The sequence below is a fragment of the Astyanax mexicanus genome, chromosome 18, assembly GCF_023375975.1.
Source record: "Astyanax mexicanus isolate ESR-SI-001 chromosome 18, AstMex3_surface, whole genome shotgun sequence".
In the NCBI taxonomy this organism is placed as follows: domain Eukaryota; kingdom Metazoa; phylum Chordata; class Actinopteri; order Characiformes; family Acestrorhamphidae; genus Astyanax; species Astyanax mexicanus.
In genome coordinates this window covers 45,942,795-45,970,186 of record NC_064425.1, presented here as the reverse complement: position 1 = coordinate 45,970,186, position 27,392 = coordinate 45,942,795, and the positions used below count along the sequence as shown (strand labels likewise).

The 27,392-nt window shown below is 38.9% G+C and overlaps 1 protein-coding gene across 4 annotated transcripts in view; it reads left to right on the top strand.

Annotated features, from left to right (window-relative positions):
- Nucleotides 1-27,392, top strand: part of stard13b (StAR-related lipid transfer (START) domain containing 13b) — an 80,083-nt gene that overhangs the window by 42,511 nt on the left and 10,180 nt on the right. For 3 of the 4 annotated variants that reach the window (XM_049466937.1, XM_049466936.1, XM_049466939.1), the window contains 3 exons: nt 22,705-22,776; nt 23,890-23,971; nt 27,151-27,214. In XM_049466937.1, the coding sequence (XP_049322894.1) occupies nt 22,705-22,776; nt 23,890-23,971; nt 27,151-27,214 (218 nt within the window). Of the gene's footprint in view, nt 1-636; nt 1,042-22,704; nt 22,777-23,889; nt 23,972-27,150; nt 27,215-27,392 lie in introns of those variants that run through there. The other variant, XM_049466938.1, reaches the window with a different exon arrangement.

Below are 27,392 nucleotides of genomic sequence, written 5' to 3'. Positions count from 1 at the left end.
CTTTTTTTGGCTTTATTTAAACAGGTATACTATTATATACTGTACAGTTACTTTCTTACTTTCTCTCTCACTCTCTCTCCCTCTCTCTCTCTCTCTCTCTCTCACTCTCTCTCCCTCTCTCTCTCTCTCTCTCTCTCTCTCTCCCTCTCTCTCTCTCTCTCTCTCTCTCTCTCCCTCTCTCTCTCTCTCTCTCTCTCTCTCCCTCTCTCTCTCTCTCTCTCTCCCTCTCTCTCTCTCTCTCTCTCTCTCTCTCCCTCTCTCTCTCTCACTCTCTCTCCCTCTCTCTCTCCTCTCTCTCTCTCTCTTTCCTCAGTTAACCACCTCCTCCTGAGTAAACTTGGCACCTGTATGGAGTTTTACAGCAGTGGGTTTGTTCTTTTGGGACGGGGCGGGTCCACCCATGCTGTTTTTCTTTACACCCTACTGGCCCCGCCCCCCCAAGCCCCGCCTCCCCTGCACCCCTCCTTCCCCTGGCCCCACCCCCTCTGGCCCCCGGCCCCTGTTCTCAGGCATTCCTCTGGTATTTATATTTCCCTCCCGCGCCGCGGCTCTGAGCACAGACCCTGGATTCAGCCTGAGCTTCAGGGCCAGCTCTAACCTAGAGCTCCTGATTGGCTCCTGCCTGGTCATGTGACCCCAGAGAGGGCGGAGACTGCGGAGATTCGGCCCCTGGCCCTCAGCCCAGATTCCTCCACAGCTCTTAGGGCTCATATCCCACACGTGTTGGGCTGCTGGTGGATACACACTCGCGTGGCTGTCTGTGTGTGTGTATATATATGTGTGTGTGTGTGTTGTAGCAGTGTGTGTGTTTGGTGTGTGTGTGTGTGTTTGGGGGGAGGTTTTAGGGGGTGGTAGAGCAGCTGGTAGTGATGTTGAGGGGTGTGTGTGAGTCGGAGGAGAGCAGTAGTAGTGAGTGTTTGGGGAGTATGACCCCCGAGACGCAGGACTTCTACCTGAGGATGGATCACCGGCGCCGGCGCTCCGGGTACCGGCTGGGCCGGATCATCGCCCGCCAGCAGCTGCTCCGCCGCATCGCCGCAGGTACGGCCCCAGTTATATAAGGGTCAGAGTCTGAGAGAGTGTATGAGAGTGTGTGTGTGTGTGTGTGTGTGTGTTGTTTGAGAGTGTATTTGCACTGTGACTGAGGAAATTCAGCTTTAGGGAACAGAATGAAGCTCAAAGGAAAAGTTGACGGAAGATTTGAAACAAAAGTTGAACATTAATTTTATGTTGATTTGACGTTGACTTGATGTTGATTTTACTATGATTTTACTATGATTTGACGTTGATTTGACGTTGATTTGACGTTGACTTGGTGCTGATTTGATGTTGACTCGGTCAGGTTGTGTTTTAGTTGTGTCTCTGCTTTAACTCAGCAGCTCTTTAGTGGATCATCAGGATCAGTAGTTTATGGATGTTTATAGTTTATAGAGGTGGGAAATATAACACTAATATCATATTTAATTTTTCTGACTTTTCATTATTAATTATTTCATTGTATTTGGATTATTTACAGTAGGATTGAGCTCATGTCCATGCAGTGTATGATTTATCAATAATGTAATTATTCAGTTTCTGTTCTGTGGAGATTCAGTTTCTCTACAGATCTCAGTCCGACGTCTTTATTAAAGTGTATAAAGTGTGATTATCAGATCAGTGTGAAGCTGTTTGACAGAACGCTGGTGGAGTTTAGAAGCTCAGAGCTGGTTTGTGGAGGAACTTTAGGAGTAAAGATTTAAAGTGAGTCCTGCTCCTGAAGTCCTGCTCCTGAAGTCCTGCAGATTTTAACACCTCAGACTCTCAGTGAAGAACAATAGAGAACCTGACCTGTTAACACCCTGTTCATCAGCACTGAGCTCACCTAGGGGGAGGAGCTCGCATAACAAGAGGGACCCTCACACCCCCCCCCCCACACACACACACCCCTACACACACACACACACACCCCTACACACACACACACCCACACACACACACACCCACACACACACACACACACACACCCCTACACACACACACACACACACACACACACACACACACACCCCTACACACACACACACACACACACACACACACACACACACCCCTACACACACACACACCCACACACACACACCCCTACACACACACACACACACACACACACACACACATTTGCAGGTGTGGCTCTTTAAGCTTGGTGATGTTTATTAGCTCTGAGAGATAAAGTGTTACAGTGAGTTTTACCGTAATATGGATTATATTATTATACAGCAGTGTTTAGTTATAAATGTTAAACTTGGTGTTGAGTAAAGGGTTTGGCTGTAGTTAAGCATGGGTTTAATGTTGTTTTAATCCTTCTGATATTTTCTTATAAGAGCTATATAAAAATTGGGCCTAACCCTATAGTGTCAAAAAATGAGAAACAAAAGGCTTTTGGTTTTTGTATATACAACATATAGAAAATAAAACAGTTGGGTATGCAGTAAAATTATGACCTAAATATGTTGTTAAATTGATACATTTTCTATTGCAGGACTTTAATTGCTAAATTATCAATATTTTCCATTTTAAAAATGTATCAAATTCATGAAATTTCACATAAAAATAATGAAATGTCTCCTCAGTTCTTTTTTTACTGCCTGTAAAAGTAAAACTCTTAATTAAACACTTCTTATAATCACGTCTTTCTCCCTGGTTTTGAAGTTAAATGGCTGCAGGGTGACCTTGTGTAGTGTAGAGCAGGACTTGCGGGCGTTGTGCCGGGCAGTGTGCCGGGTGGTGTGCCGGGTGTACGTGCGTTATCAGACCTGCTGTAGGTGATTGTTTGACTGGAGACGCAGTGTGGAATCTGGAGGGATGTAGATTATCTGGTGGGATTCAGCAGGACGTGTGGGGTCTTGTTGTAGTTAGAAGATCAAAGTTGTCTGAGTTTGACATCAGTATAAGGTATGTAGGTCAGTCCTGCTGGAGCAGCGACAACAGAGTATTCCTGAAGATAAAAACTCAACAACGGAGACTCCTACACTAACTGAAAAAAACACACTCAGTACGGGACAGTACGGGTCCGTCACCCCGCAAACACCGCCTACCTAAAGACACTGGAAACAGATCTCCCAGCTGTTCTTTTATATTTAATTTGGGTTTTATATCAGAAATAGAAACAAATGGTGAAAAATGTTCTTAAAGCAGAATTTCATTAATTAAAGTCTCTGAGATAGAAACAGTGTTCTGGTTCCTCTTTCATAGAGTTTGGTTAAACCGGGAGCTGCAGGGCTGCTGATCTGCGTCTGAACGATGTTTAGACCATGTAGGGATTTGTGTGGATTCTGCTGGAATTCTCTCTGTGTGATTTAAAGTGGAACAGTGTGAAGATCAGCACAGGCGTCTACACTGGATCTACTCACACACACACACACACACACACACCCAGTGTGTAAATACAGCCTGTATAACGTGTGCACTAGAGCTTACAACCACTACAGAAAAGTGTGATCTACAGTCCTAAACACTGCTCACTCACAGCGCACTCAATGAGCTATTCATGACCTCATGCTGAGGAAACGTCCTGCTGAATTCCTGATCACTGATTCTCTACACAGCTTCAGCTTTTACTGTGAAATAACTCAGAACAGTTCATTTAACCTGATTTAATGAGTATTTTCACTGTTTTTACGGTTCTTTTAGTTTAGTTTGAAACACTAATTTCTGCTAAAGTTTACCTTTCAGTGTTAGAGTCTAATATTATACGCGTTCAGTAGCTTTAATTGATTCTTTATTGAAAGAAGACATTAGTATACCTCTTTTACACAAGTTAGAGTATCTGTCTCCTCTAGCTCACCTGTGCAGGTGCTGGCAGCGCGTTTCTGAGTGGGTTTCTACATGTGATGATACTGAGATATCTCATGTGGATCTTATCTAGTCCTGGTGTTCAGAAATCAGCTCAGACAGGTCTGTGTTTATTCCCTCCTGCTGCTGTGTGGAGCCAACATGAACCTGTGGACCAAACGTTCTGATCCACAGTTGATTTACTCACACAGCTCTCACACGGACATGCTATCATTAAGGACATCAGCATAAGGACTGTTGTAACAACATTATAACACTGTTTATGTTTCTAGGCTGTGGTTGGGTCAGGTTACGCTGATTCAGAGATTCTGAATGTTCAGTTTCTGAAGGATACGAGACTTTTTGCATATTTCTGGTTGTGTTGTTTGTATAGACTGAAAATATGAATCTTTAGAGATCCTTCATCCACACATTGATTGATATATCTGTGTGAAATAGAGATTTGTCCTGCTGAAAAACAACAGTCTTTAGAGTTTTCTTGCTGAAGCCTCCCCAGATCTTCACCGATCCGACACTTAATTTCACCTTTGTTGCAGGACGCGGTGGCTTGTACGGCTCTCCAGGCCTTTTTTTAACTGTTATACGACCAGGTTTTGGTCAAAGCTGTAAAATTGGACTCATCAGAGAAGATTAGTCCTCTATGGTTAAATCCTTATGGTCTTTTCCAAACTTCAGCCTGGCTCTAATTTGATTCTCATTGATGAAATGCTTTTAGCTTTCTAGCCTCTTTCAGCTCTTCTTTCCCTGCACTTCACCCCAGCTGCCTCCTGCCATTCTTTTTGTAGGTCACTGTATGTTATCCTGCGGTTGCTGAATGACATTTAAATACGTTGACGATGATCAACCTTAACTGAGATGCTCACAAGCTGTGAAATAAAGCTGAACTGCTTAAGTTTTTTGCATCTAGAGTAGCATAAGCTCACCCAAAAGCAGTGTGTAAGAGTGGTAAATAAATGCTCTAAATGAGAATATTTTTATTTAGAATGTAGGAGAAATGTTGTCTGTAGTTTAATAAAAGAATAATGTCTATTTTACTCAAACATAAACCTATAAATAGCAAACTCAGAGAAACGGTTTATTTTGAAGTGGTTTTAATGTTTTTCTGGAGCTGTATTTATGTGTGAATCAGCTGCAGTTCTAGGGTTTGAAAAGCTCTGAATATCCAGTAAATGTTCACTAAATGTTCTGCCAGGTTCTGCAGTGTGTGAGAGCTTCTGGCAGTAGAGTCTGAGTGAAGAGCTCTGAGAAGAGGCTCTCTGTCTGTAGAGCTACAGAGTGATGGTGAGATTGTGAGGAGTGTGAGGAAGGTGAGGAGTGTGAGGAGTGTGAGGAAGGTGAGGAGTGTGAGGAGTGTGAGGAGTGTGAGGAATGTGAGGAGTGTGAGGAGTGTGAGGAAGGTGAGGAGTGTGAGGAGTGTGAGGAATGTGAGGAGTGTGAGGAGTGTGAGGAAGGTGAGGAGTGTGAGGAGTGTGAGTTTGTGAGGAGTGTGAGGAAGGTGCTCCGCTGCTCATTGAGCTCCATTGGCTACCAGTTGATGCTCGCATCAAATTCAAAACTCTTACTATCGCCTACAAGGTGATACAGACCAGCTCCTTCCTACCTGCACTCGCTCCTGAAGGCTTACGCTACCTCCCGGCCGCTGCGCTCCTCCAATGAACGTCGCCTCGCTTTACCAAACAAACATTCACACAAAGCAATCCAGACTGTTCTCATACAGAGTTCCCCAATGGTGGAACAAACTACCTTCCACTACCAGATCAGGAGAATCTCTCACTATCTTTAATAAACTCCTGAAGACAGAGCTCTTCAAAGAGCACTTACTCTCCTAACACCTCTAACTAACTACCTTCTACTACCAGATCAGGAGAATCTCTCACTATCTTTAATAAACTCCTGAAGACAGAGCTCTTCAAAGAGCACTTACTCTCCTAACACCTCTAACTAACTACCTTCTACTACCAGATCAGGAGAATCTCTCACTATCTTTAATAAACTCCTGAAGACAGAGCTCTTCAAAGAGCACTTACTCTCTTAACACCTCTAACTAACTACCTTCTACTACCAGATCAGGAGAATCTCTCGCTATCTTTAATAAACTCCTGAAGACAGAGCTCTTCAAAGAGCACTTACTCTCCTAACACCTCTAACTAACTACCTTCTACTACCAGATCAGGAGAATCTCTCACTATCTTTAATAAACTCCTGAAGACTGAGCTCTTCAAAGAGCACTTACTCTCCTAACACCTCTAACACACTAACTACTTCTAACCTCATTTCCTTCTTCCCCTCCTTCACTCCTCTATCCCTTTATTTCCCTTCGACCTCCCTTAAGCCCTGTCTAAAAATGGGTTATCTAAATTCCTATTACTTTTGTACTTCAATATTGTAAGTCGCTTTGGACAAAAGCTTCTGCCAAATGAAATGTAATGTAATGTAATGTAAAAGGTGAGGAGTGTGAGGAGTGTGAGGAGTGTGAGGAGTGTGAGGGTGAATGCTCTGGTTTTGTTTGTGAGTTGGAGTTTAACCCCTCGTGGCTGAAGGAGCACTCAGAGTTGGTTTGTGAAGAATCTCTCGAGAAGAATCAGATCAGAGCTATTCAGAGTTAAAACTGTTTATTTAATGAAAATATTACTGTTTAATCCTGTTACACACTCAGAAGTTTATAATCTGCAATTTCCAGAGAGCAAATTCATGTTCAGCAGAGTATTAATTCAAGAGTAAACGGAGTAAATACAGACTGTTACTCAGCAGGAAGATGAGTCAGAGCTCTTTAATCATGAAGCTCTGAGAGAGATCCTCTCCGCTACACACTGATTTAATCACACGCTGAGTCTGAGTTCAGGGGTTTTCTAGAGACCTTCAGTTTCACTTTGAGGGAAAGAACCACCATGTCTGAGAGCTCTGACGTTTCTCTGACGTTTCTCTGACGTTTCTCTGACGTTTCTCTGACGTTTCTCTGACGTTGTTTCAGATAAAAGGGGAGATGAGAAAATGGAAAATCTTCATTTAATAATTGGTAAAGAAACCAGAGTAAAGAAAACTCAAGTGTTCAGGGAATCATTATTCCTTTTACCAATTTAATCTGTTATTTCATACTGTTTTCTACTTTCTACTTTCCTTAAAGGCTTGTTTTTTATTCCTTAGAATTAAGATTACACATAATAAAAGAGCACTTTAGTTTCTGAATGAGTTTCTCTGATTTTGCTATTTACAGGAATATATATTTTTGAGTAATAGAGAGTTAGATCTGTTATAGAGGTGTAGAGAGCTGTTGTCGGTGTGACAGAGGGCTAATCATTGACAGGTTTCAGTAGAGTGTGTTTGGGCGTTACTGTAAGAACTGAACACAGAGTGACCCATTAACAGGAGTCTGGGCGTGAGCGAGCAATCACATGCCTTCCAACTTCATCTGAATCTTAATCTGGAGAGAAAATGTGAAGAAATGCTGAAATATAGTGATTATGGAGGGTTTATTAAGGTACCGAACCCTGCTTTCTCTTTTATTGGATGTACTAAATCAGATGTAGATACAGCTCTGGAAAAACTTAGACAGCACTTTAAAATGATTTCTTTGATTTTACCAAATTAAAAACCTCTGGAATATAATCAAGAGGAAAATGGATGATCACAAACCATCAAACCACCAAACTGAACTGCTTGAATTTTTACACCAGGAGTAAAGCAGCATAAAGTTATCCAAAAGCAGTGTGTAAGACTGGTGGAGGAGAACATGATGACAAGATGCATAAAAAACTGTGATTAAAACAGGATTATTATTGATTATTGATTAAGTATTGATTTCTGAACTCTTAAAACTTTATGAATATGAACTTGTTTTCTTTGCATTATTTGAGGTCTGAAAGCTCTGCATCTTTTTTGTTATTTCAGACATTTCTCATTTTCTGTAAATAAATGCTCTAAATGAGAATATTTTTATTTGTAATTTGGGAGAAATGTTGTCTGTAGTTTATAGAATAAAACAACAATGTTCATTTTACTCAAACATAAACCTATAAACAGCAAAATCAGAGAAACTGATTCAGAAACTGAAGTGCTTTATTTTATACAGAGCTGTTTATGTATGTAACTGAGTTATAAATGATATTCTCAGAGCGGTGAGTGGGCCGGGGGCTGAATGGTGACTCTGTGTTCAGAAATGGAATAAATGTGCTTTTTTTTGCTTTGCTTTGTTTGGTGCAGGGGTTTGTTTGGCCTGATTGCGCCTCCTGCTGGTTTTAGTATGAACTGCAGGAGTTTAGGTGGAGAGAAAGGCAGGAGAAGTTGAGCTGCTGTCTGATCAGTTTATAGAGCGAATCTCTCAACAGCACTCAGCTGAATATAGATCAGACCGGCCCTGACCCTGAATAAAACACAGCTGTGCTTTATATTATTTATTCAGTATTAAAACACCAGCAGGAAAGTTTAGCATGTTCTCATATGTATGTACAATACATGGACAAAAGTAATGAGACACCTGCTTATTTAAGGGTATTAAGACGAGTTTATTTAAGTTATGTTCTAATACATATAATGAGAAGAAAGAACTACTCTTGTTTAACACTGTTTTTAAGTTACTACATGATTCATTATGTGTTTCTTCTTAATCTGATAGATCACTAAGCTATTCATTTACTATGTAGAAAAATGTAATAAATAAAAACATTAAATTAGAAGTTGTGTCCAAACTTTTGACTGGTACTGTATATTGGGCCCAACAAAACACAGGAACATACGACAGCTACTACACAACTTCTGTGTGGAAAATCAGGTTACAGTGGTGCAGTGTGTGTGTGTGTGTGTGTGTCTTTACTGAATGTATTTATTAATACACAGAAGCGTAACACATATCAGTAATATTGGAATCTGATATCTAAGACTGTATCATGCTGTAGATATTAATCACTAGCACAGAAATACACAATAAATGTTGCTGAATTTATTAATCATCTAGATATCTAGATCTAATGGCTCGTTTGTGTATGTTAGCTTACTGGCTAATCGCCTGATCTTTTCAGCAGCTGGCCGTTAGCTACCTGGAGCAGTGAAGCTAATTGTTCTGTTTATTGGGTATAGCACGCTAATCCAGCAGTGACACATTAATGCGGCTAGCTCGATTTTGATGCACTTCTTAATGGGGTAATGGTGTTGTCAATTCCATTAACCCGAAGCTAGGTAGCACACCCTAGCTAGCATGTTGCTTATGCCACTCCGTACATACTTCAAATGATAGAATTAAATTTTACATACTGGAGAAACACATTTCCGTCCTCCACCTGGCAACCTGAGTGAGCTTAGTGTCTGTTAGTAACTGAAGAAATTACACTACAGATGTTATTTTACAGGCGCTACGTCAGTTAGAACTGTTTCTTTTTCATTGCTTTTAATAGTTCTTTGAAATGGTTCAATAAAGCACCAAGTGATTTACATAAATATCCATCCAGCCATCAACAAAACGGTTTTATCAAACAAAAAGTTATTATTTATTAGCATTTTTCTTCAGGATCCCAGTTTAGACACAGGACTCAGATTTCCTGTGTTAATAAAGGTCTGATAAGATTCTCTGAACAGATTCTGCTGTTTGTGTTTAAAGTTTTGGGAACTGCTGTTAAAATGGAGCTAAAAGTGAGGAGCTCTGATGAGCTGTAGAGAAATTTCTCCTCAAATCCATCTTAAAGTTCTTTCTGAAGGAGAGAGGAGTGCTCTTCAGTGGGCGAATGAAATGGTTGTGAAAACACTTCAGCGTGTGTGTGAACGTGGCCGTGTTCCAGCATCTGGCAGTGTTTAGCTGGTATGTGGAGAGCGTCGGTGAGGTGTGTTCAGCCAGAGGGTTCTCTGATCGATTCTTGGCCCCATTGGGAGGTGTTGGGAGCTGAGTGGTGTATTTTTGGGGTTGGGTGGTGTTTGGAGGTGCTGGTTGGGTGGTGGTTGGTGTATTTTGGGGGGTTGGGAGGTGGTTTCTGGTCTCCTGGGTTTGGCAGTGGGGCTTTACTCGGTAAAACACGTTACTCAGGATGTGGCAGCAGGAATCACACCTACTTAAAAGAACTGTTCCGTGAAAATTCAGATTTACACAATTTCCTGTAAACCCAAGTGTAGTTAATCAGCCTGGACATTTCTAAACCCTATTGCATTGTGGCTGCAAAACCTAAATTATTAAACATACAGAACTTTAAATGCTAACATACAACTGAGTGCAGAAGTCTACAGTACTCAGTCTACAGCCTCGTGCACACGACCGCACAACAGCAGTGCAGATATTACACATTATAGCACAAACCTCGAGTTTATTATTAATTATATAACAGCCAAAAGCACAGTCTGTAGCTAAAATAGAAATGCTAGTAGAGAAATTATCAGTTTTTACTTTAAGAGAGAGAGGGAGAGAGAGACACCGGGAGAGAGAGAGAGAGAGAGAGAGAGAGAGAGAGACACCGGGAGAGAGAGAGAGAGAGAGAGAGAGAGAGAGGTTACGGGGTGAGTTTACCACTGAGATAAAAGTCCAAGCTTTGCTGGCGTCCTTCAGAGAAATATGTGTGTGTGTGTGTGTGTGTGTAATGTGTGTGTGTGTGTGTGTGTGTGTGTTGCCACAGCTGCTCCAGCCTTGTTTACATTAATTTCAGGGCTTTTGGGAGAAAAACACACTGAAGGACTTTTGACCCAGAGAGTTTGATCAGTTCTGAACTCCTGACTCTCTGATCAATAAGTGCTGATCAATTTTTTTAAGATTCAGGCCAAAAAACTAAAACTCTTGTAAATGTGTTTTACAGCTTTACAGTTTTACAGGTTTATTTTGTCCAGGTAATTTTAAAAGAGTTAGAAATAATAATAGATATAATAGTAGAGCCAATTACACCGACTCTAGCAACACAATGGGAGGAGCCACAGGTTGGGATATGTGTGTGTATATATGTTAGGAATAGAAAGAGTGTGTGTGTGTGAGTGTGTGTGAGGTTGTGTGAGTGTGTGTGTGTGTGTTTTGGGGTGTGTGTGTGTGTGTGTACTGATGAGTATCTGCATGTTGTGGTTTAAAGATTATCTCCAGGGTTGGTCGATGAGGTTCAGAGGCAGAATTTCTCGTAACAAAGAAAAATAAAAACATTCTCCACCAGCGACGTTCAGCTCAGAGAAACTGATGATCAATAAATAAACATCAGACCTGCAGAAAAATCTGAGAGAAAACCATACGAATGTTACCCAGTGATAATTACACATTAATAAACCTGTAACACAACCCCTAACAACATACATTCTAACAGTATAAATAGGATCATTCATCATATTTTCCCTGTGATCAGCTTTATGAGTCTCCTGGAATTCAGGCTTTCAGTTAACAGCTGTGCTGAACTCATCAAGAGTTAATTACTTGAATTTCTTGTCTCTTAATAAAGTGTTTGAGAGCATCAGTTAAAGTAAAGTAGTGAAGAGGTAGAGTTACAGGTATACAGTGAATAGTGAATATTAAGTAATGTTCTAATCCAGGTTATGAGAAGAAACAACTACTCAACTAAATAAAGAAAAAAAGACTTTATTATAGGAGAAATGAAGGTCAGTCAATCTGAAAAAAAAATCAAGAAATTTTAAAGTAGTCCAGTGCAGTCACAAAGACCATCAAAAATGTTATGATGAAACTGGCACTCATCAGGACTGCCCTAGTAAAGGAAGACCAACAGTTCATCACTTGTTCTTGCACAGGAAGTTCATTAGAGTTACCAGCTTCAGAAGAGTATTTAGGTTTGTTTAACACTGTTTTTAAGTTACTACATGATTGATTAGTTCCTTCATAATCTGATAGATCACTTTACTATTCATTTACTATGTAGAAAAATTAAAACATAAAATATTAAATGAGACGGTGTTTCTAAACTTTGACCGGTACTGTATATATACTATATTTTACCAAACCAGAAAAAGAGTGAAATTTGGAGCCACAGCCTGCTAGAAATTCCATTTTGGCTCCTGGTTTAGTGAATTAAATAGAAAACCTCTTTAAAACTCCACAAAAGGATCATAATGAGCTGAGCTCTAACAGTGAGCGGAAAAATGATCATTCATGGTGGTGATCTGTGAGCCGGGGTATTTCAGTAGGTGGAAGAATCTTTCCAAGAAAGGTTTTTTATGGAGATTTATTTCTCAGTATGAATCTCTGTGCTGAATCACTCTGTTATCACCAGCTCACAGCGTCACACAGGCTGTTTATTAGCTCAGATTTATTACTTTACTGTTATTTACTGTTGTTTTAAATTATAGTGTGTCATCAGAAACATTGTGTCTTATGGTCCCGGTGGGCCGTTTCTTCCTGCAGTCACTATTAAATTGTGTTAGTTCAGGACGTGAGGCAGGGTATTGTCTCGTATCTGATGTTTCTGAGTGTATTTTTTCTGAAGAGAGTAATTTTTCCTGGCTGGACGTCGGTCAGTGTGAGGCTCTGCTCTGTGTGGAGGTGTGATCTGGAGATTTTAGGGTTCCTGGCTGGAGCTCCTTTTAGACCTTTGTGTTTGGGATGTGGAGCCCGCGGGGTTCCTCAGGTCTCGGTGCCGGGGTTAATTAAAGCTCGGTTCTGAGAAATAATAGATCTGCATTCTCGCACCATTGTCACCATGACCCGGAGCACTTTAATATTAATCCGGGTTTTTGCTCCAACAGCAGTTTAACTCTGAGAGTTTCCTCAGAGGCTTCAAGCTGAGCTGAGATCAGCAGTAGAGCCAAAACTGAACCAAACCCGGAGGGGAGGGGTTACACATATCTGTCGAGTCTCCCGGTTTGGCCGGGAAACGACCGTATTTCACCCCTCTTACCCCCCGCCCTCCTGTGTTACTATTTTCCTGTAAATTTCACATATAATAATATAAGAATAAACATACTGTTTTACATACTTTATTTAGGAATTGATTACTGATATGGATTACTCCATATCCTTCAGTTAAAGCTGCATATGTAAGACTGTCCACAGCATTTCTGCTCAACAGAAGTAGATCTATCAGATTCTAATCATCTAATTGTAGTTTGTGGTATTAAAGTGTAAGGGATACTGAGGCTTGGTTGGGCCGGTGGTGGGACGACTCGAAATGGGCGGCAGAAAATGTAGCTTATTTTTAAATCCAAAACTTGACAGTATGGAGTTACTGTATATCATTCATCATAATGGTTATTTAAACAAAAGGTTCTCACTGAAAGGCCACGAGGAAGCCTGGAATACAGGGAAATTACACATTTTCTGTTCTTCACTGGATCGTAAGTCAAGTAGACGTATGAGATTTACATACAGTCCTTTACACACACAGCTAACACAGCTAACAATAGCCTCGCTCACATAAACACTAAACACATGACGCCATATGGAGGCCGCTCACGTCTAACCCAACCACAGACATGTTTAGGCATCAGAGTTTTCTGACCTTTAAACCGAGCATCACACGACCATCTGTTATCCTGACGCACCGCTCCGGCGTCTCGCTGGATGAGACATAAATGTCTTTGTTTTAGTGTGACACACCATGATACCATGCTAACATGCTAACATGCTGCTGTTTAGTGGCTCAGGAGTTCAGTACCTAACCTTATAAATCAGCTCCTGTTTAAACTGAACATTCAGCCTCATTCACCACTGTTATTAACTGGTCATGATGAGTTTAAAAAGCACAGAATTTACACTTTATTTTAAGGGCTTTGCTTTAATAATAATAATAATAAATGAAACCTAATAAAAAAAAAACCTCAGTATCAATATGACATCCCATAAATAGCTTGCTCTTTGTTTACATGTCATGACAAGTCTTCACAAGCCTCCACCGCTCTTTTCTTCACTTTATCTTTATCTTCACTTTAACTTTTCCTCTTATCTCTCCTCTGTGATTCTGTTTTCTACAAAAAGCAGAATCTGCCCGAACTCCAACCCAAACTTATCCACGGGTCCCCCCCCCTCTTAAACCCTCTCTTCTCTAATAACCGTAACGATTCAGGGATTTAAGGAGACTTTATTGACATTCGCTTCACATGTGGTTCATGAGGTGGAGCAGAGCTGTATTCTTACAGCCCAGTTTACACCTGAAGAAAATAGAAAGTAGCATTTAAAGTAATGAGAATGTAATATAAAATATAAATATAGATAAAAAAAGATACATAGGCAAGAAACTCAGTCAACTTCTAATAATTTGTAATTATCATTAATATACAAATATTACTATAAAGAACATGAACTAATAAGTAGCTTAGTAATCAGACTTGTCGCCAATTGTTCTATTTTGGATTACTAAACAACAGTGTTTTATTTTACATGTTCTTTTGTTCCCTTGTTCACAGACTGTGAGTAGAGTCAGAGCATCGACACGTCAGTCAGTCAGGTGTCTGATTTTAATGACTTTAGATCTTATCTTAGTGTGACACGACCAGCCGACAGAACTCAGACAATTCCTTCAAACAGAGCCGTCTACAAACCGTCTACTAACCGTCTGTAAACTCTGACTCAGTGGGATTATTAGTGAAGAAGAGCTGCTATCTGTTCTGAGAGCTGTCAGTCATGGCAGGATGACCAATAGAGCTTTTGTTTTCGTGCTGATCTGAGTTCAGTTTTCTGTCCAGATTTAATCACAGTATCTCAGTTTACAGAAACAGACTGGAGAACATTATTACCAGCGTCCCGCAGCACCGTCCTGCTGATTCACCCACACATCCTGATTAAATTTACACAGAGGTTAAAGAAGAAGCTCCTGCGGTTTATCCTCTGAATCAGGGGGCAGTTTTACTAAACCCGCTTTAGAAACACTGAACGCTTTATTTAAACTGGTTTATTAAGATTAACTGCGTCACTGAGCTTCATCCGGAAATTAAAACCTGAACACAAACTCTCACACTGCTGAGTTTAGATTCAGTTCTGTTGGATTGTACTGTAGTTGCTATTAGGGAGATACAAGTTTTTGCAAAACAGCTACAATATTTCACGATTTCAACACTGCACTTTTGGAGAATTTCTTACTTGAGGCATAAAATTCTTATTAATATTAACCTTTATATTCAGAAATGGCAGCCATATTTACATCTACATAAAACACACAATTAAACTCTCAGTAAATATGATGTTTGCACATTAAATTATTTATTACAAAAAAAAAGTTTTCCTTGTAAGTTCTCAAGAAATTTAGCCTATTTAATGATGTATGTATTATATCATCGCTGTACATGTCCTGATGATTTTTAGTTCATTTACTACATAACCTAAACACAGAAACGACTCTTTATACTGTGTCAACATTTCTTGATAAGTGGATCAATAGAAATTCTCAAAAATGGCCTGAAACAGACTTTTTTTTACGTTGACTTCCGTAAAACATGTTGATGTTTTCCTTGTCAGTTTTTTTAAGAAATTTAGCCAATTTAATGCACTTTAAAAAAAACTGAAACTGTTGGATTGTTGAACTGTTGAAAATCTCCAACATGACCTGAAATAAACTAATTTTACATTGACTTCAATTAAAAGTTGCTGTTTTTGAGATACATGTTTTTCATTGGACAGTGATGATAAACAGTATATATATGTGTTCTTCAATAGATGTTAAATAAAAATTAAACTAATAGAATATCAGTCATTATTTAGAGCATTTCTAAAGAGAGTTTAATATGTGCTGTAGATCAGAGGAAATAAAGGCGTGGTTCTGAGGGGGGGGGGGAATCTGTGGAGGAGTTTTGTTGGCTGATGTTCTTTATTCAGTATTTATTGTTCAGCTGTAAAGAGCTCGACCCACTTTACCCCCGGGCCAGTCAGTCCGACACTGCGCTGTATAAACGCTGTATAAGCGTGCTGCGCTGGAGCTGCGCTGGAGCTGTGATTCACTGCGCTGGTGGTTGCTGTGCCCGGCTGTGATGTCATGTTTTCCCTCCACTTTTCTTTTTTTTTTTATCTGCCTACGTTTTTCCTCCCCTTCTGGCGGCTTGCTGGAACTGAGCTCCATCAGAATTTCCCAAACTAAACCCCCCTAATAACCCCCATTATAACCCCCAGTATAATCCACACTATAAAACCCCCACTATTAACCCCCCCATCCACGCATAGATACATAGAACAACAGAGAGATAGAATAGAAGAAAAATTATAAAATGAATAAAATATAATTACAGTGTAAAAATGAAGCCCCTAATCTTTTAAAAACAGTGAAACTATATGTAAACTATATTCCTCAGCATAAAAGTGATTAAATATTAATAGTAGTGTGAGGGGTTTTAACTTGGAGATCTTGTAGAAGGAGGTGTAGAACCTTTATATTCGGTGGACTTTAATATAAAACATGTGCAAATTAGTGCTAAAATAATGAACCCAGTGAATAATGTGATTAGTCTTCTGATTACTGAACGAGGAGTAAAATCTCAGAGTTTAATCATTTTTATCAGTTTTACTTTAATTAGAGGAAGTTTAATGAAGAATAAAGTAAAGGGGGAACACCGGGTGAGGAGTGATAGATAGAGAGTGACGTGTGATCACGTCTGAGACCAGAAACAGGAGAAAGTCCCGCGTTGCGAGAGTCCTGCCGAGAAACAAGCAGCAGGACAGAAAACTGCTGAGAGAGCGAAAAGATACAGAGCCCGGGGGAGGAGAGAGAGAGAGAGAGAGAGAGAGAGAGAGAGAGGAGGAGCAGAGGAGGGAAAGAGAAAGAGAGAGGAAGGGATCAGAGATAAGGAGGAGAAGAACAGAGGGAGTTCAGAAGAAGATTTGATTTTCAGGAGGAATAAAACCGGTTTAAAGTCTGTTTTTGAGTTTTTTGGAAATGGACTCATGATGAAAGTCTCTCGTAAGTCTCTCTCTCTCTCTTTTTGGCATTTCAAGACTATTTGATACTAATGATAAACTGTAATGTAACATAATTAAGCCTGTTATGATAACTATTTATAATTTATATCTGTAGCTATTTTATAATATACAGTTCTATATAGAATGGCCATCAACAATATTATTAGAATGTAATTTTAAGAAAGTTTTATATGACTAATATAATTATGACATAGTAACATAATTAAGTAATTATAATACTTTAATATGCCATGCATTTTTAGTTATTAAGAAATACATGACATTTATGCATTAAAAACATAATATAATAATTTTGTAAATATCCTAAATAAATAAAGTGGAAATACAGTAAAAATGCTGTTTTTAAACAAAGTTGGCATAACAGCTCATTAATGTTAATAAGCTCCTGTTACTAAGATACGTAAATATAATGGGCAATATTAAGTTAAGAAACGTCTTATGCTTATTATTGTGGTAAATATTGTACGATATGTAGATATTCAATAATTAATAGTTATTGTGACAGACCAAGTATAATCATGTAATTGCTACATTTTAAGGAGCGGTTTAAATGTTTAATTTAGTAATAATACAAAGCTAGTGGAATTAGAATATATGTTTTTGTAAAATCCTGAATAAATAAAGCATTAATAAAATAGACTCAACTCTACTGCTCCTCCCATTGGATGGATGGATGGATGGATGGACAGATAGATAGATAGTGTTTAGTGTTGAGTGTTTGGTGTTTAGTGTTGAGTGTTTGGTGTTTAGTGTTTGGTGTTTAGAGTTTAGTGTTTAGTGTTGAGTGTTTAGTGTTGAGTATTTAGTGTTGAGTGTTGAGTGTTGAGTGTTTGGTGTTTAGAGTTTAGTGTTTAGTGTTGAGTATTTAGTGTTTAGTGTTGAGTGTTTGGTGTTTAGAGTTTAGTGTTTAGTGTTGAGTGTTTAGTGTTGAGTATTTAGTGTTGAGTGTTGAGTGTTTGGTGTTTAGAGTTTAGTGTTTAGTGTTGAGTGTTTAGTGTTGCGTATTTAGTGTTGAGTGTTGAGTGTTGAGTGTTGAGTGTTTGGTGTTTAGAGTTTAGTGTTTAGTGTTGAGTATTTAGTGTTGAGTGTTAAGTGTTGAGTATTTAGTGTTGAGTGTTGAGTGTTGAGTATTTAGTGTTGAGTGTTGAGTGTTTGGTGTTTAGAGTTTAGTGTTTAGTGTTGAGTGTTTAGTGTTGAGTATTTAGTGTTGAGTGTTGAGTGTTTGATGTTTAGAGTTTAGTGTTTAGTGTTGAGTGTTTAGTGTTGAGTATTTAGTGTTGAGTGTTGAGTGTTTGGTGTTTAGAGTTTAGTGTTTAGTGTTGAGTGTTTAGTGGTAAGTGTTAAGTGTTGAGTATTTAGTGTTGAGTGTTGAGTGTTTGGTGTTTAGAGTTTAGTGTTGAGTGTTTAGTGTTGAGTATTTAGTGTTGAGTGTTGAGTGTTTGGTGTTTAGAGTTTAGTGTTTAGTGTTGAGTGTTTAGTGTTAAGTGTTAAGTGTTGAGTATTTAGTGTTGAGTGTTGAGTATTTAGTGTTGAGTGTTTGGTGTTTAGAGTTTAGTGTTGAGTGTTTAGTGTTTAGAGTTTAGAGTTTAGTGTTTAGTGTTGAGTGTTTAGTGTTAAGTGTTAAGTGTTGAGTATTTAGTGTTGAGTTAATGTGGTAAAGAGAGAAAAGAGCTGCTGGTTTTAGAGATTCTGCTGCTCATCTGTTTGAGGATCATCTCAGACCCTCAGTTATCAGGATTCTGCCGGATGATTCTACATATTTTATTAAATTAGTTGTAGTAGGAGGGGTTTGGTTGTATTGGGAGGAGTTTTGCTTGGAGTAGGAGGGGTTTGGATGTAGTTGAAAGAGTTTGGTTGTAGTAGGAGGAGTTTTGGCTTTAATAGAAGGAGTTTTGGATGTAGTAGGAGGAGTTTGGTGGTAGTAGGAGGAGTTTGGTGGTAGTGGGAGGAGTGTGGTTGTACAGGGAGGAGTTTGGGTGTCGTAGGAGGGGTTTGGTTTTACTAGGAGGGATTTGGATGTAGTTAGCGTGTGTAGAGCCCTGAGTTAGCGTGTGTAGAGCCCTGAGTTAGCGTGTGTAGAGCCCTGAGTTAGCGTGTGTAGAGCCCTGAGTTAGCGTGTGTAGAGCCCTGAGTTAGCGTGTGTAATGTGGGGCGATCCTCCGTCTTTTCTGAGAAAACAATGAGAGTAAAGGTGTGAATCTTCAGCATTCCGGGGTAGAGTTACAGTGTAGAGTTACAGTGAGGAGCGTAGTGGAATTCCCAGCTCGGATTTCGTCCTGTACCTCTGGCTGTGGGACAAAGACGCTCCCTGGCGTCAGCGTGATTTTACACCAACAACACCAATAATAATATCACTCCTCCTCCCCACAGCCTGAGCACTCCTCACTCAGGAACAGCCCTCACACTCTCTCACCTGTCTCACCTGCAGAGTGGGAGGAGTCGACTGAATGTAGGTTAATTTAGAATTTGATTCAGTTCTGAAAATCTGGACTTTCTTTTCTGTCCATTCCAGGTTGATAAATCTCGATATGCTCATGAGAATATACTGTGATATATAGCGATGTACTGTAATATACTATTTAATGTGATAAAACCATAACAAAATATAATATTTAATTCACTTTTAAACCTAAAACCAAGACCAGTTTCTCCTCTAATTCCAGTCAGTAGTATCTCCTCATTTCTCCTCGTCCGGCTTCATACTAGAGAACACAGACCTGTAACTGATAGGAGGTTTTGTATCTGAGGGAATTCCTCTGCGTCTTTCACTCGGCTCCTCGTTAGAATAATCAATCTAAAATTACAGGCTTTGTTATCAGACAATAGCTGCAGCTTCTGAGGCTGGATTGTTCTTTTGATGGAGACGTAAATGGAATAGTGTGGAAATCTGGGTGGAGACAGGGACGGGTTATCAGTGTCTCTGAGAGGGAGATGAGTGAATGAGCTCTGTGACGTGATTTAGACTGCGGGACATCACTGCCGGAATCACAGGGGGACACGGGGTGGGACGCGGAGTGGGACACGGGGTGGGACACGGGGTGGGGCGGGCCTGGTGGTATATAAACTCCGGCTCTTTACTGCTGTTGGTGTTTTTGGGATAGACGGCGGCTCTGCTGCTGTAACTCTGTTTACACTGCAGGAATTATACCTGAATAAAGGATCTGGATCAGCACATGTAAAGCTTTGGATCAGGTGAGAATTATCATGTAGATCAGCAGTGGAAGGATCTTTAATGGAGGGATTGATTATTGGATAAAAAAAATATTAGAAGAAACTCTATTTCTGTTCTGACAATGCTGTTTTATTGATTCTCTGAGGAAATATAAGAAAAATTAAAGTAAAGTTTTCTGTAATTTTCTATATTAGACATTTTATTCTGTTGTTTTACTGGATTTAAACTTTGAAATTTCACCACCACTCCTCCAATACCAATTTTCTCACCTGTTTTTATCCATAGTATTGGATGGAGCACCATTGTTCCAGAGAACACAGTTCCACTGCTCCACAGTTTTTATGTTGTAGCCTGCGTCTGGCATTAGCCGTGATGCTAACAGGTTCATGTCCATCCTGTTCTGTTATCAGAACTTCTCTACAGGCACTGTGTGTGTGTGTTTGCACAGATTTGTCAGCAATAGTTATTGTAGTTGATCAATGTGATTTAGTAGAGGTGCATTATCAATACATGTTATCAATATCAATATAATGCAGGTTTTTTTAACATAGGATATCTAAATTCTGTGAAATTGACACCAATAAATCCACAATTCCTGCTACTTGTTTACCATATTTTTCGGGCCCTATCAATAAACGTCTATATTCTGGTCTATTTTGATTAATAAGGCGCACGGGATTATAAGGGACGCTATGAGACACTAGTAAGGAACAGGGGTTGACCTTCTAGTTCAGCAGGTGTCACCACTGTGTGGTGGTTAGCAGCTTATGCTAATGCTGCTCCAGCAGTGCTAGCTGGGGCTGCTTCTAACAAACTGACTGGTAGAATTCATACATAATGATTTCTGATGATTTTTGGGAAAATTAGAGGATTTATAGTGCACCTTATAGTGTGAAAAACACAGTATTTTATCCTCTTCAGTAACACAGATGCTGTAAAATATCATAGAAAAGTGTCTTGCGATATGTTGAGTGTAGCAGAATCACAGTATCGTGGGATCTTTGTTATCGTGGGTAATGTATCGTGATAATATCGTATCGTGAGATTCCCTGTGATGAGTAATTACTCAAAGTAGGTAATCCATTGTATCTATCGGTGTCAGTATCAGTACTGGTATTCAGTATTGTCAAATACTACTAAATCCAGCATTACTGTGGTCATTAAAAGAAGTGTCCACAGACATGTATTCGGATATTCAGTGTAAATTACAGGCTGTAGTGTAATGGGCTTTGTGGACTCACCAGACTCTTGTGTTCTACACTATAGTAGTGAAACAGACCCGGTGAAGGAAGAAACAGAGCAGAGCGGGTTATATAACGTCTCTCTCTCTCTCCACGTGTCTCACACGCACTTCTAAAAATAGTGAGATAAATTGTCCTTGGTGGAACAAAAGGAGAGAAACGTTCCTCCTATCAGAAGTGCTGTTTAAAGAATGTGAAAAGGCCATTTTCAAAGGTACGGGTCAAAGTTTCCATAACAATGCTGGATATAATGACATATTATGGAAAAGAATGATATTGCTGAGCGTTACTGAGGACGTGGAGGACATTAGAAGTTCTGTTCTTCTCTTCTTTTATTAAAGCGGTAGAGCTAGACTAGACTGTTCTCGGAAAAACGGGTACGGAATATATTATATATCTGTATAATTAAACAGTTAAGATGGAAATAAAGTCATTAAGAGTTTGAGGTTTGGTGCGAAAATCTAGAGAATGTTACTGGCTTAGAGCTGTTCTCATTGGTGGTGAAGTATATCCACTGTAAGATACATCCCAGGCATCAAAAAAAATATTAGGCTAAATCTTATTTTTTTAGATTATTTTTGATCGATTTTAGGAGATCCGAGTCCAAGGTGTTGTAATACTAAATAGAACCAGAAGAAAACCGGTCATGGACTTCATAACAAACAGGGCTTTTCTTTTGAAGCAGAGGAAACAGGAAGTAGCAGAACCCTGGGACCACAGACACACACAGTCACTACATTACTCTTTATTGAACAGTTTTATTGTTATGGCTGATTGTTGTTAATGTTTGTACAACAAATAGAGATTAAATATTATAAATTATAACTGTACTTAGGTTTTAATTGTGTTGTACACGACTGTACTGTACACTGAAATCACACGTCATTTTGGACGGGAGCTGGTATAGCATGGTATAAGAACGCTGCACTGACCTGTGGGATATGTGTGTGTGTGTGTGTGTGTTAAATGTGGAGGTGATTTCTTCAGGAGGTGTTTGACTGAATGCCTGGACAGTTCTAGACAGATGCTGCCGGTCACAATTCTTATCTTAACGTGTAATCTTTCACTGTATATACAGCTTCGGAAAAAAATGAAGAGAGCACTTCAGTTTCTGAATCAGTTTCTCTGATTTTACTATTTATAGGTTTATGTTTGAGTAAAATGAACATTGTTGTTTTATTCTATAAACTACAGACAACATTTCTCCCAAATTACAAATAAAAATATTCTCATTTAGAGCATTTATTTACAGAAAATGAGAAATGACTGAAATAACAAAAAAGATGCAGAACTTTCAGACCTCAAATAATGCAAAGAAAACAAGTTCATATTCATAAAGTTTTAAGAGTTCAGAAATCAATGTTTGGTGGAATAACCCTGGTTTTTTATCACAGTTTTTTTCATGCATCTTGGCATCATGTTCTCCTCCTCCACCAGTCTTACACACTGCTTTTGGATAACTTTATGCTGCTTTACTCCTGGTGCAAAAATTCAAGCAGTTCAGTTTGGTGGTTTGATGGCTTGTGGTCATCCATCTTCTTCTTGATTATATTCCAGAGGTTTTTAATTTGGTAAAATATTTTTTCCAGAGCTGTATAAGTGGGGAAAAAAGGTATTTTACATAATAAAATTAAAACAAACAAATGTCTTTTGTTTTGCAGAGATTGAGGCGAAGGAAGCGTGTGATTGGCTACGGGCTGCAGGATTCCCTCAGTACGCACAGCTTTTTGAAGGTAAATCCATCACGCTGATTTCAGCACTTCTCTCAGTAAAGCAGAAACACACAGAACACACTCTGATTCTACAGCGTCCTCCAACCCAGAGCTCACTCTCTCTCTCCCCTCAGCAGCAGCAGCGCGGCATCAGCAGATCACAGGCTGCATTACTTCAGTCGTGTTCAGAGTCAGGCTGGGATGTGTTTGGTGTTTTATGGGGACTCTGCTGGAGCTGCTGGTTGGTTTTAGTGGCTTTTGTAAGAGAGAGTCTGATTTCTGCAGCTGCTGACTGACTGAGTTAAAGTGCGTCTCGTTAAAGAGACTCACTTAAAGAGGACAGATCCAGCCGCAGTGAGACGACTCCGGTCTACAGTTACAATCTAAACATCCCGGAGCACGACACGACCGAATACAGGGGTCATGAGAACAATCCTGTTTCATCAGAGCTGCAAAAACACACTCAGAACTTCCACACGAGCCCTTTTACCACATGCAGCACTGTGCTTTACTCTGATTTCAGTGTTTATTAACACAGTGCATTAAATGGAAGAGCTGCTGTTATATTAATGCCTGCATGTGAGAATTTTTCACATTCACATACAGTTCATTTCCAGACTGCAGACTGTAGAGTTTGTTCAGATTTGGTTCTGCTGAGTTCTGATCTCTTCCTCCTCCAGTTCTGTTCTGGAATTTCTACTGGATCCTGATTAAACACAGTAAACTCGTCTGAATCTGTGCTTTCACTTAAATGTGGAAGCAGCTCTGCGTTCCTGCCCGAGAAACAGAAACTGAGGAATGTTCTCTTTAGGAGGGTCTGGATCTGCTCCGGTCGTTACATAAACTCGGCGCCGGACCGTGAGCAGAACGTAATGCCTGCTCAGATCCAGATCCTGCCTCCAGTTTTACAGTTTTATAAGAATCAGCCAAAAAACAAAGTCCAAAACAAGTCCTCAGCTTCCCCCAGTCTGAACCAGAGCTGTAACAGGTTTCTGAGGAGGGCAGACATCGTTTAGTTATGCAAACATATAAAAATGAACAATTAAGCAAGAAACAATAAAAACCAGACTCTACTGGTTGTTAAAAGTGTTAAAATGTGAACTTTATTTATTTTTTTATTTTTATTTTTTGCAGATTCTCAGTTTCCAATAGACATCTCTCCTGTAAAGAAAGATCATGACTTCCTGGATAAAGATCTGGTGGAGCCTCTGTGCCGGTAAGATACGAACTTCTACAGTCTTTAATGCAGAGAGAGAAGCTGCTCTTAACCTCCTGAGAGCTGGACTTTTGCCTGGTGTCAATTTTTGTTTATTTCTCCAAGATATTCTGGGATTAGTAGGACCTTAGATGTATAAAAACTAAATTTTGTCTTTGTACAGAAAGTGGTTTGTTCCTTATATAGACATATCCTTGCCATTTGGGATTAGAAGGATCGAATTAGTCAAAATATATACATATTTCTTCAATAAGCAAATAAACTAGTTTCAAACATAAAATTTGATAATATTGGCCCATGTTTCTGTTTTGACTGGCTGTAGAAACTTCTGACTGGGATTCCCACCACCTTGTTTTCAATCAATTGCGTGTGATATTGTCATGTTATGGTGCAGAGATGCAGAAATAGATTGTCCCCACATGAGAAGAGGGTTTGTATGTATTCTGTTTTCATGAACAGTGATTTTCTTTTACCTGGTATGGAACAGAAAAGCCAGAAAACTCTTATCATAGTCGTATTTAAACTGAATATAGTCTAAAGTATCTGAAGCTGCTGTAGACACTGATCATGACGTAGTTATCTGTGCCAACCCAACATTTCAACAGGCTATTTAACTTTATTTACAGATATTTAGAGTTTAACTTACTATCTTAACTATTTTACTTACTAGCTATCTTTTACACTAATCTAAACCGTACCTGGCCGCCTTATAAACACCTGATGCGACTGCTTTACCTCTCCTCTCTTTCTCTGGGTAAGAATGTTCTGGTGTTGAGTTTCTAAAGAGAGTCAGATTTCAGTAAAACAGCAGAGCTGCAGATGAGTCTTCACACTGATCTCTCTCTACATGTTAAGATGTTTTTAATGCTAAGATGCTTTTGAGAAGCTGGGGTGCTCCCAGGATCTTCTTTAACTTTTTAATTGGTGGTCAACGCATCTAAAAGCATGGTTTCACTCAGGTCCTTTAGTCTGGACTGTGGTTCACATCACCTTTCACACCCTAAACTAAACCAAAAAGTCTGAAGGACTGGATTAAATAAGGTAGACGTGTGTAAAAGCTCTCTAAAATTAAATGTTATACCTTTAAAAAAAGTCATTTTAAATGTTCCCTCCAGTTTTTTATTATATTTTCATATTAAATATTTAGTTAATATGTAGTTTAGCATTGCTAGTTTTATAGGAATCTCTTCTGATTCTCTTTGTGTGATCTACAGCTTCAGGCGTATCAGACTGTTTTATAAACAGGTTAAAAACAGAGAGCTATCGTTTTACGTTTGCGTGAGTAAAGCTGAAGTGCTTCTTTTCCCCAGCGGGAATAAAACGGATGTGTTCTCAGACCGACAGTAAAGAGAATCTGCTGTGTAAAACTAGACGCCTACCTGACTCTAATCAGAGCGACACGTAACACTTTATAATACAGGTTACATAAAAACATTACAATTATTTTACAACAGTTTTATCTTCTTATCTGCTAAATATATATGTGATGCAATTAAATATAACGGTGAAATAATTAATTGAATATGAACTGAATGATATAACGGGTCGTATAAAAAAGCTGTGGTGATAATAACATGAGTTCTGCCTCCCTCGGTTTCCTCTCACTCGCTGTTAGAAAGGAATGTGGCGTTTCCATCTCTGCTCTGCTTTTACTGTTTCAGTGGTTTTTAATAAACGTATAAAGAATTCGACCCACAAACCCTCAGAGTCTCATTTTATTCTCTAGAGGAATATTGTTGACTGTCTTTGTGATGTTTAACTAAATCCAGTGATTAATTTACTCAGGAACCAAAAACCACTCTATAACTGTAGGTATTTAGTAGCTGGAGTAATAACTAATATCATAATTAAAGCTTATTTGAGTATTAGTAGCTCTCTATATTAAACAAAAGTATTGAGGCACCTGGTTATTATTGTTTCTTGCAACATAAAGGTACAGAAAAAATATTATGCAGCTTTTATTGAAGTAACTGTCTCTGCTGTTCTTCCTAAAGAAAGCTTCAATCAAATTTCTAAACAGTATACGGTATTACTGCGGGCAGGGGGTTGTGTAAACTTGTGTAAAGTCCTGTGTTTTTTATGTGGATTCTATCTAATTCTGGATTATTGCAAACTGAAAAATTACACAACACAAAGTTCAATGTGAACTCTGTTAATGATGGAGTGAAATAAATACATTCTTGATCAGGCGTTAGGGGTGTGAAGAAATATCAAAGTATCACAATATTACATTTTGCAGTACTGTGTCGATATTTAAAAAAAAAACTTTATCAGTATCAGTGTTGTACTTTTATGAGTAGATAAAAAGTAAACTTTTCTTTTACTTAGTAAATATTAAATAATAATGTTAAATATAAATAGGCCATAAAATTGCCTTGCTTACTGTAGTACAGTATATTATAGTGAATCACATTGCTGCTTCTTTCCAATACTTAACTCTATCAGAACTCTAACTGTGACCTGGCAATCTAAAAGCTGTAGTTAAGTGAAGTATAGAATATTTCATTGTTCTGGTTTATAAAGAATGAAATCAGCTGTTTCTCAGGGTATTTGTAGGGGGAGATTCAGGATTTCTGAGCAGGTTCTTCCTCTGAGAATTGTTCTTTTAAAGGATCGAATGACGAACATGTTTACTACAGTAACGGAGGAGCTCTGGTTTATGATGGAGTCGGGGATTCTCCTGAGAGTCTAAAGCAAAACTAGAACAACAGGAAGATGTTAAAAACAGGTTTAAAACTGAGGATTTACTGTTTCTTAAATCTGATAAAGATTTCTCATTTTGAGACTGTTATAAGTCAGGTAAAATAGTTTTATTGTCAGTACTGCATATTTAAAGTACAGACAGAGAATTAAATTACATTACTCTCCTTCCCAAATTTACAGCAAGGACAGAAAATAGATATATACATATCAAAAAATTAGAAATAATAAATATACAATACAACAAGATCATAGATATAGACATACGTGAGACAAGAGACACAAGACAATAGAGGGGGGGGGGGGGTGATTAAGATGGAATAACAGTATAAACAGAACCTGTATAAATATTATACTAATATTAATATAAGGCTGGTAAAGAGAGTTTCAGTACTGTGTTGTGTTGTTGATATTTAGTCAATTTTTTATAAGACCGCACTGTTTTATTCATTGATCTGTATATTTATTTTTATTTTCAGGAGACTGAACACATTAAATAAGTGCGCTTCTATGAAACTGGATGTGAATCTTCCCAAGAAGAAAGTAAGTGTAATAAATGTCTCTATTAAACAGTGAGAATCAGTGAAGAGTTTATTCTCTTTATTCAGCAGCATCGTCTCTGTGACCCGCCGGGCTTTATATTACCTGATTATTATGGGAGTAGAGGGGCTATTTTTGCTGTTTTGAGAAACACATTCCAGTCCGGGTCTGCGTGACCCTT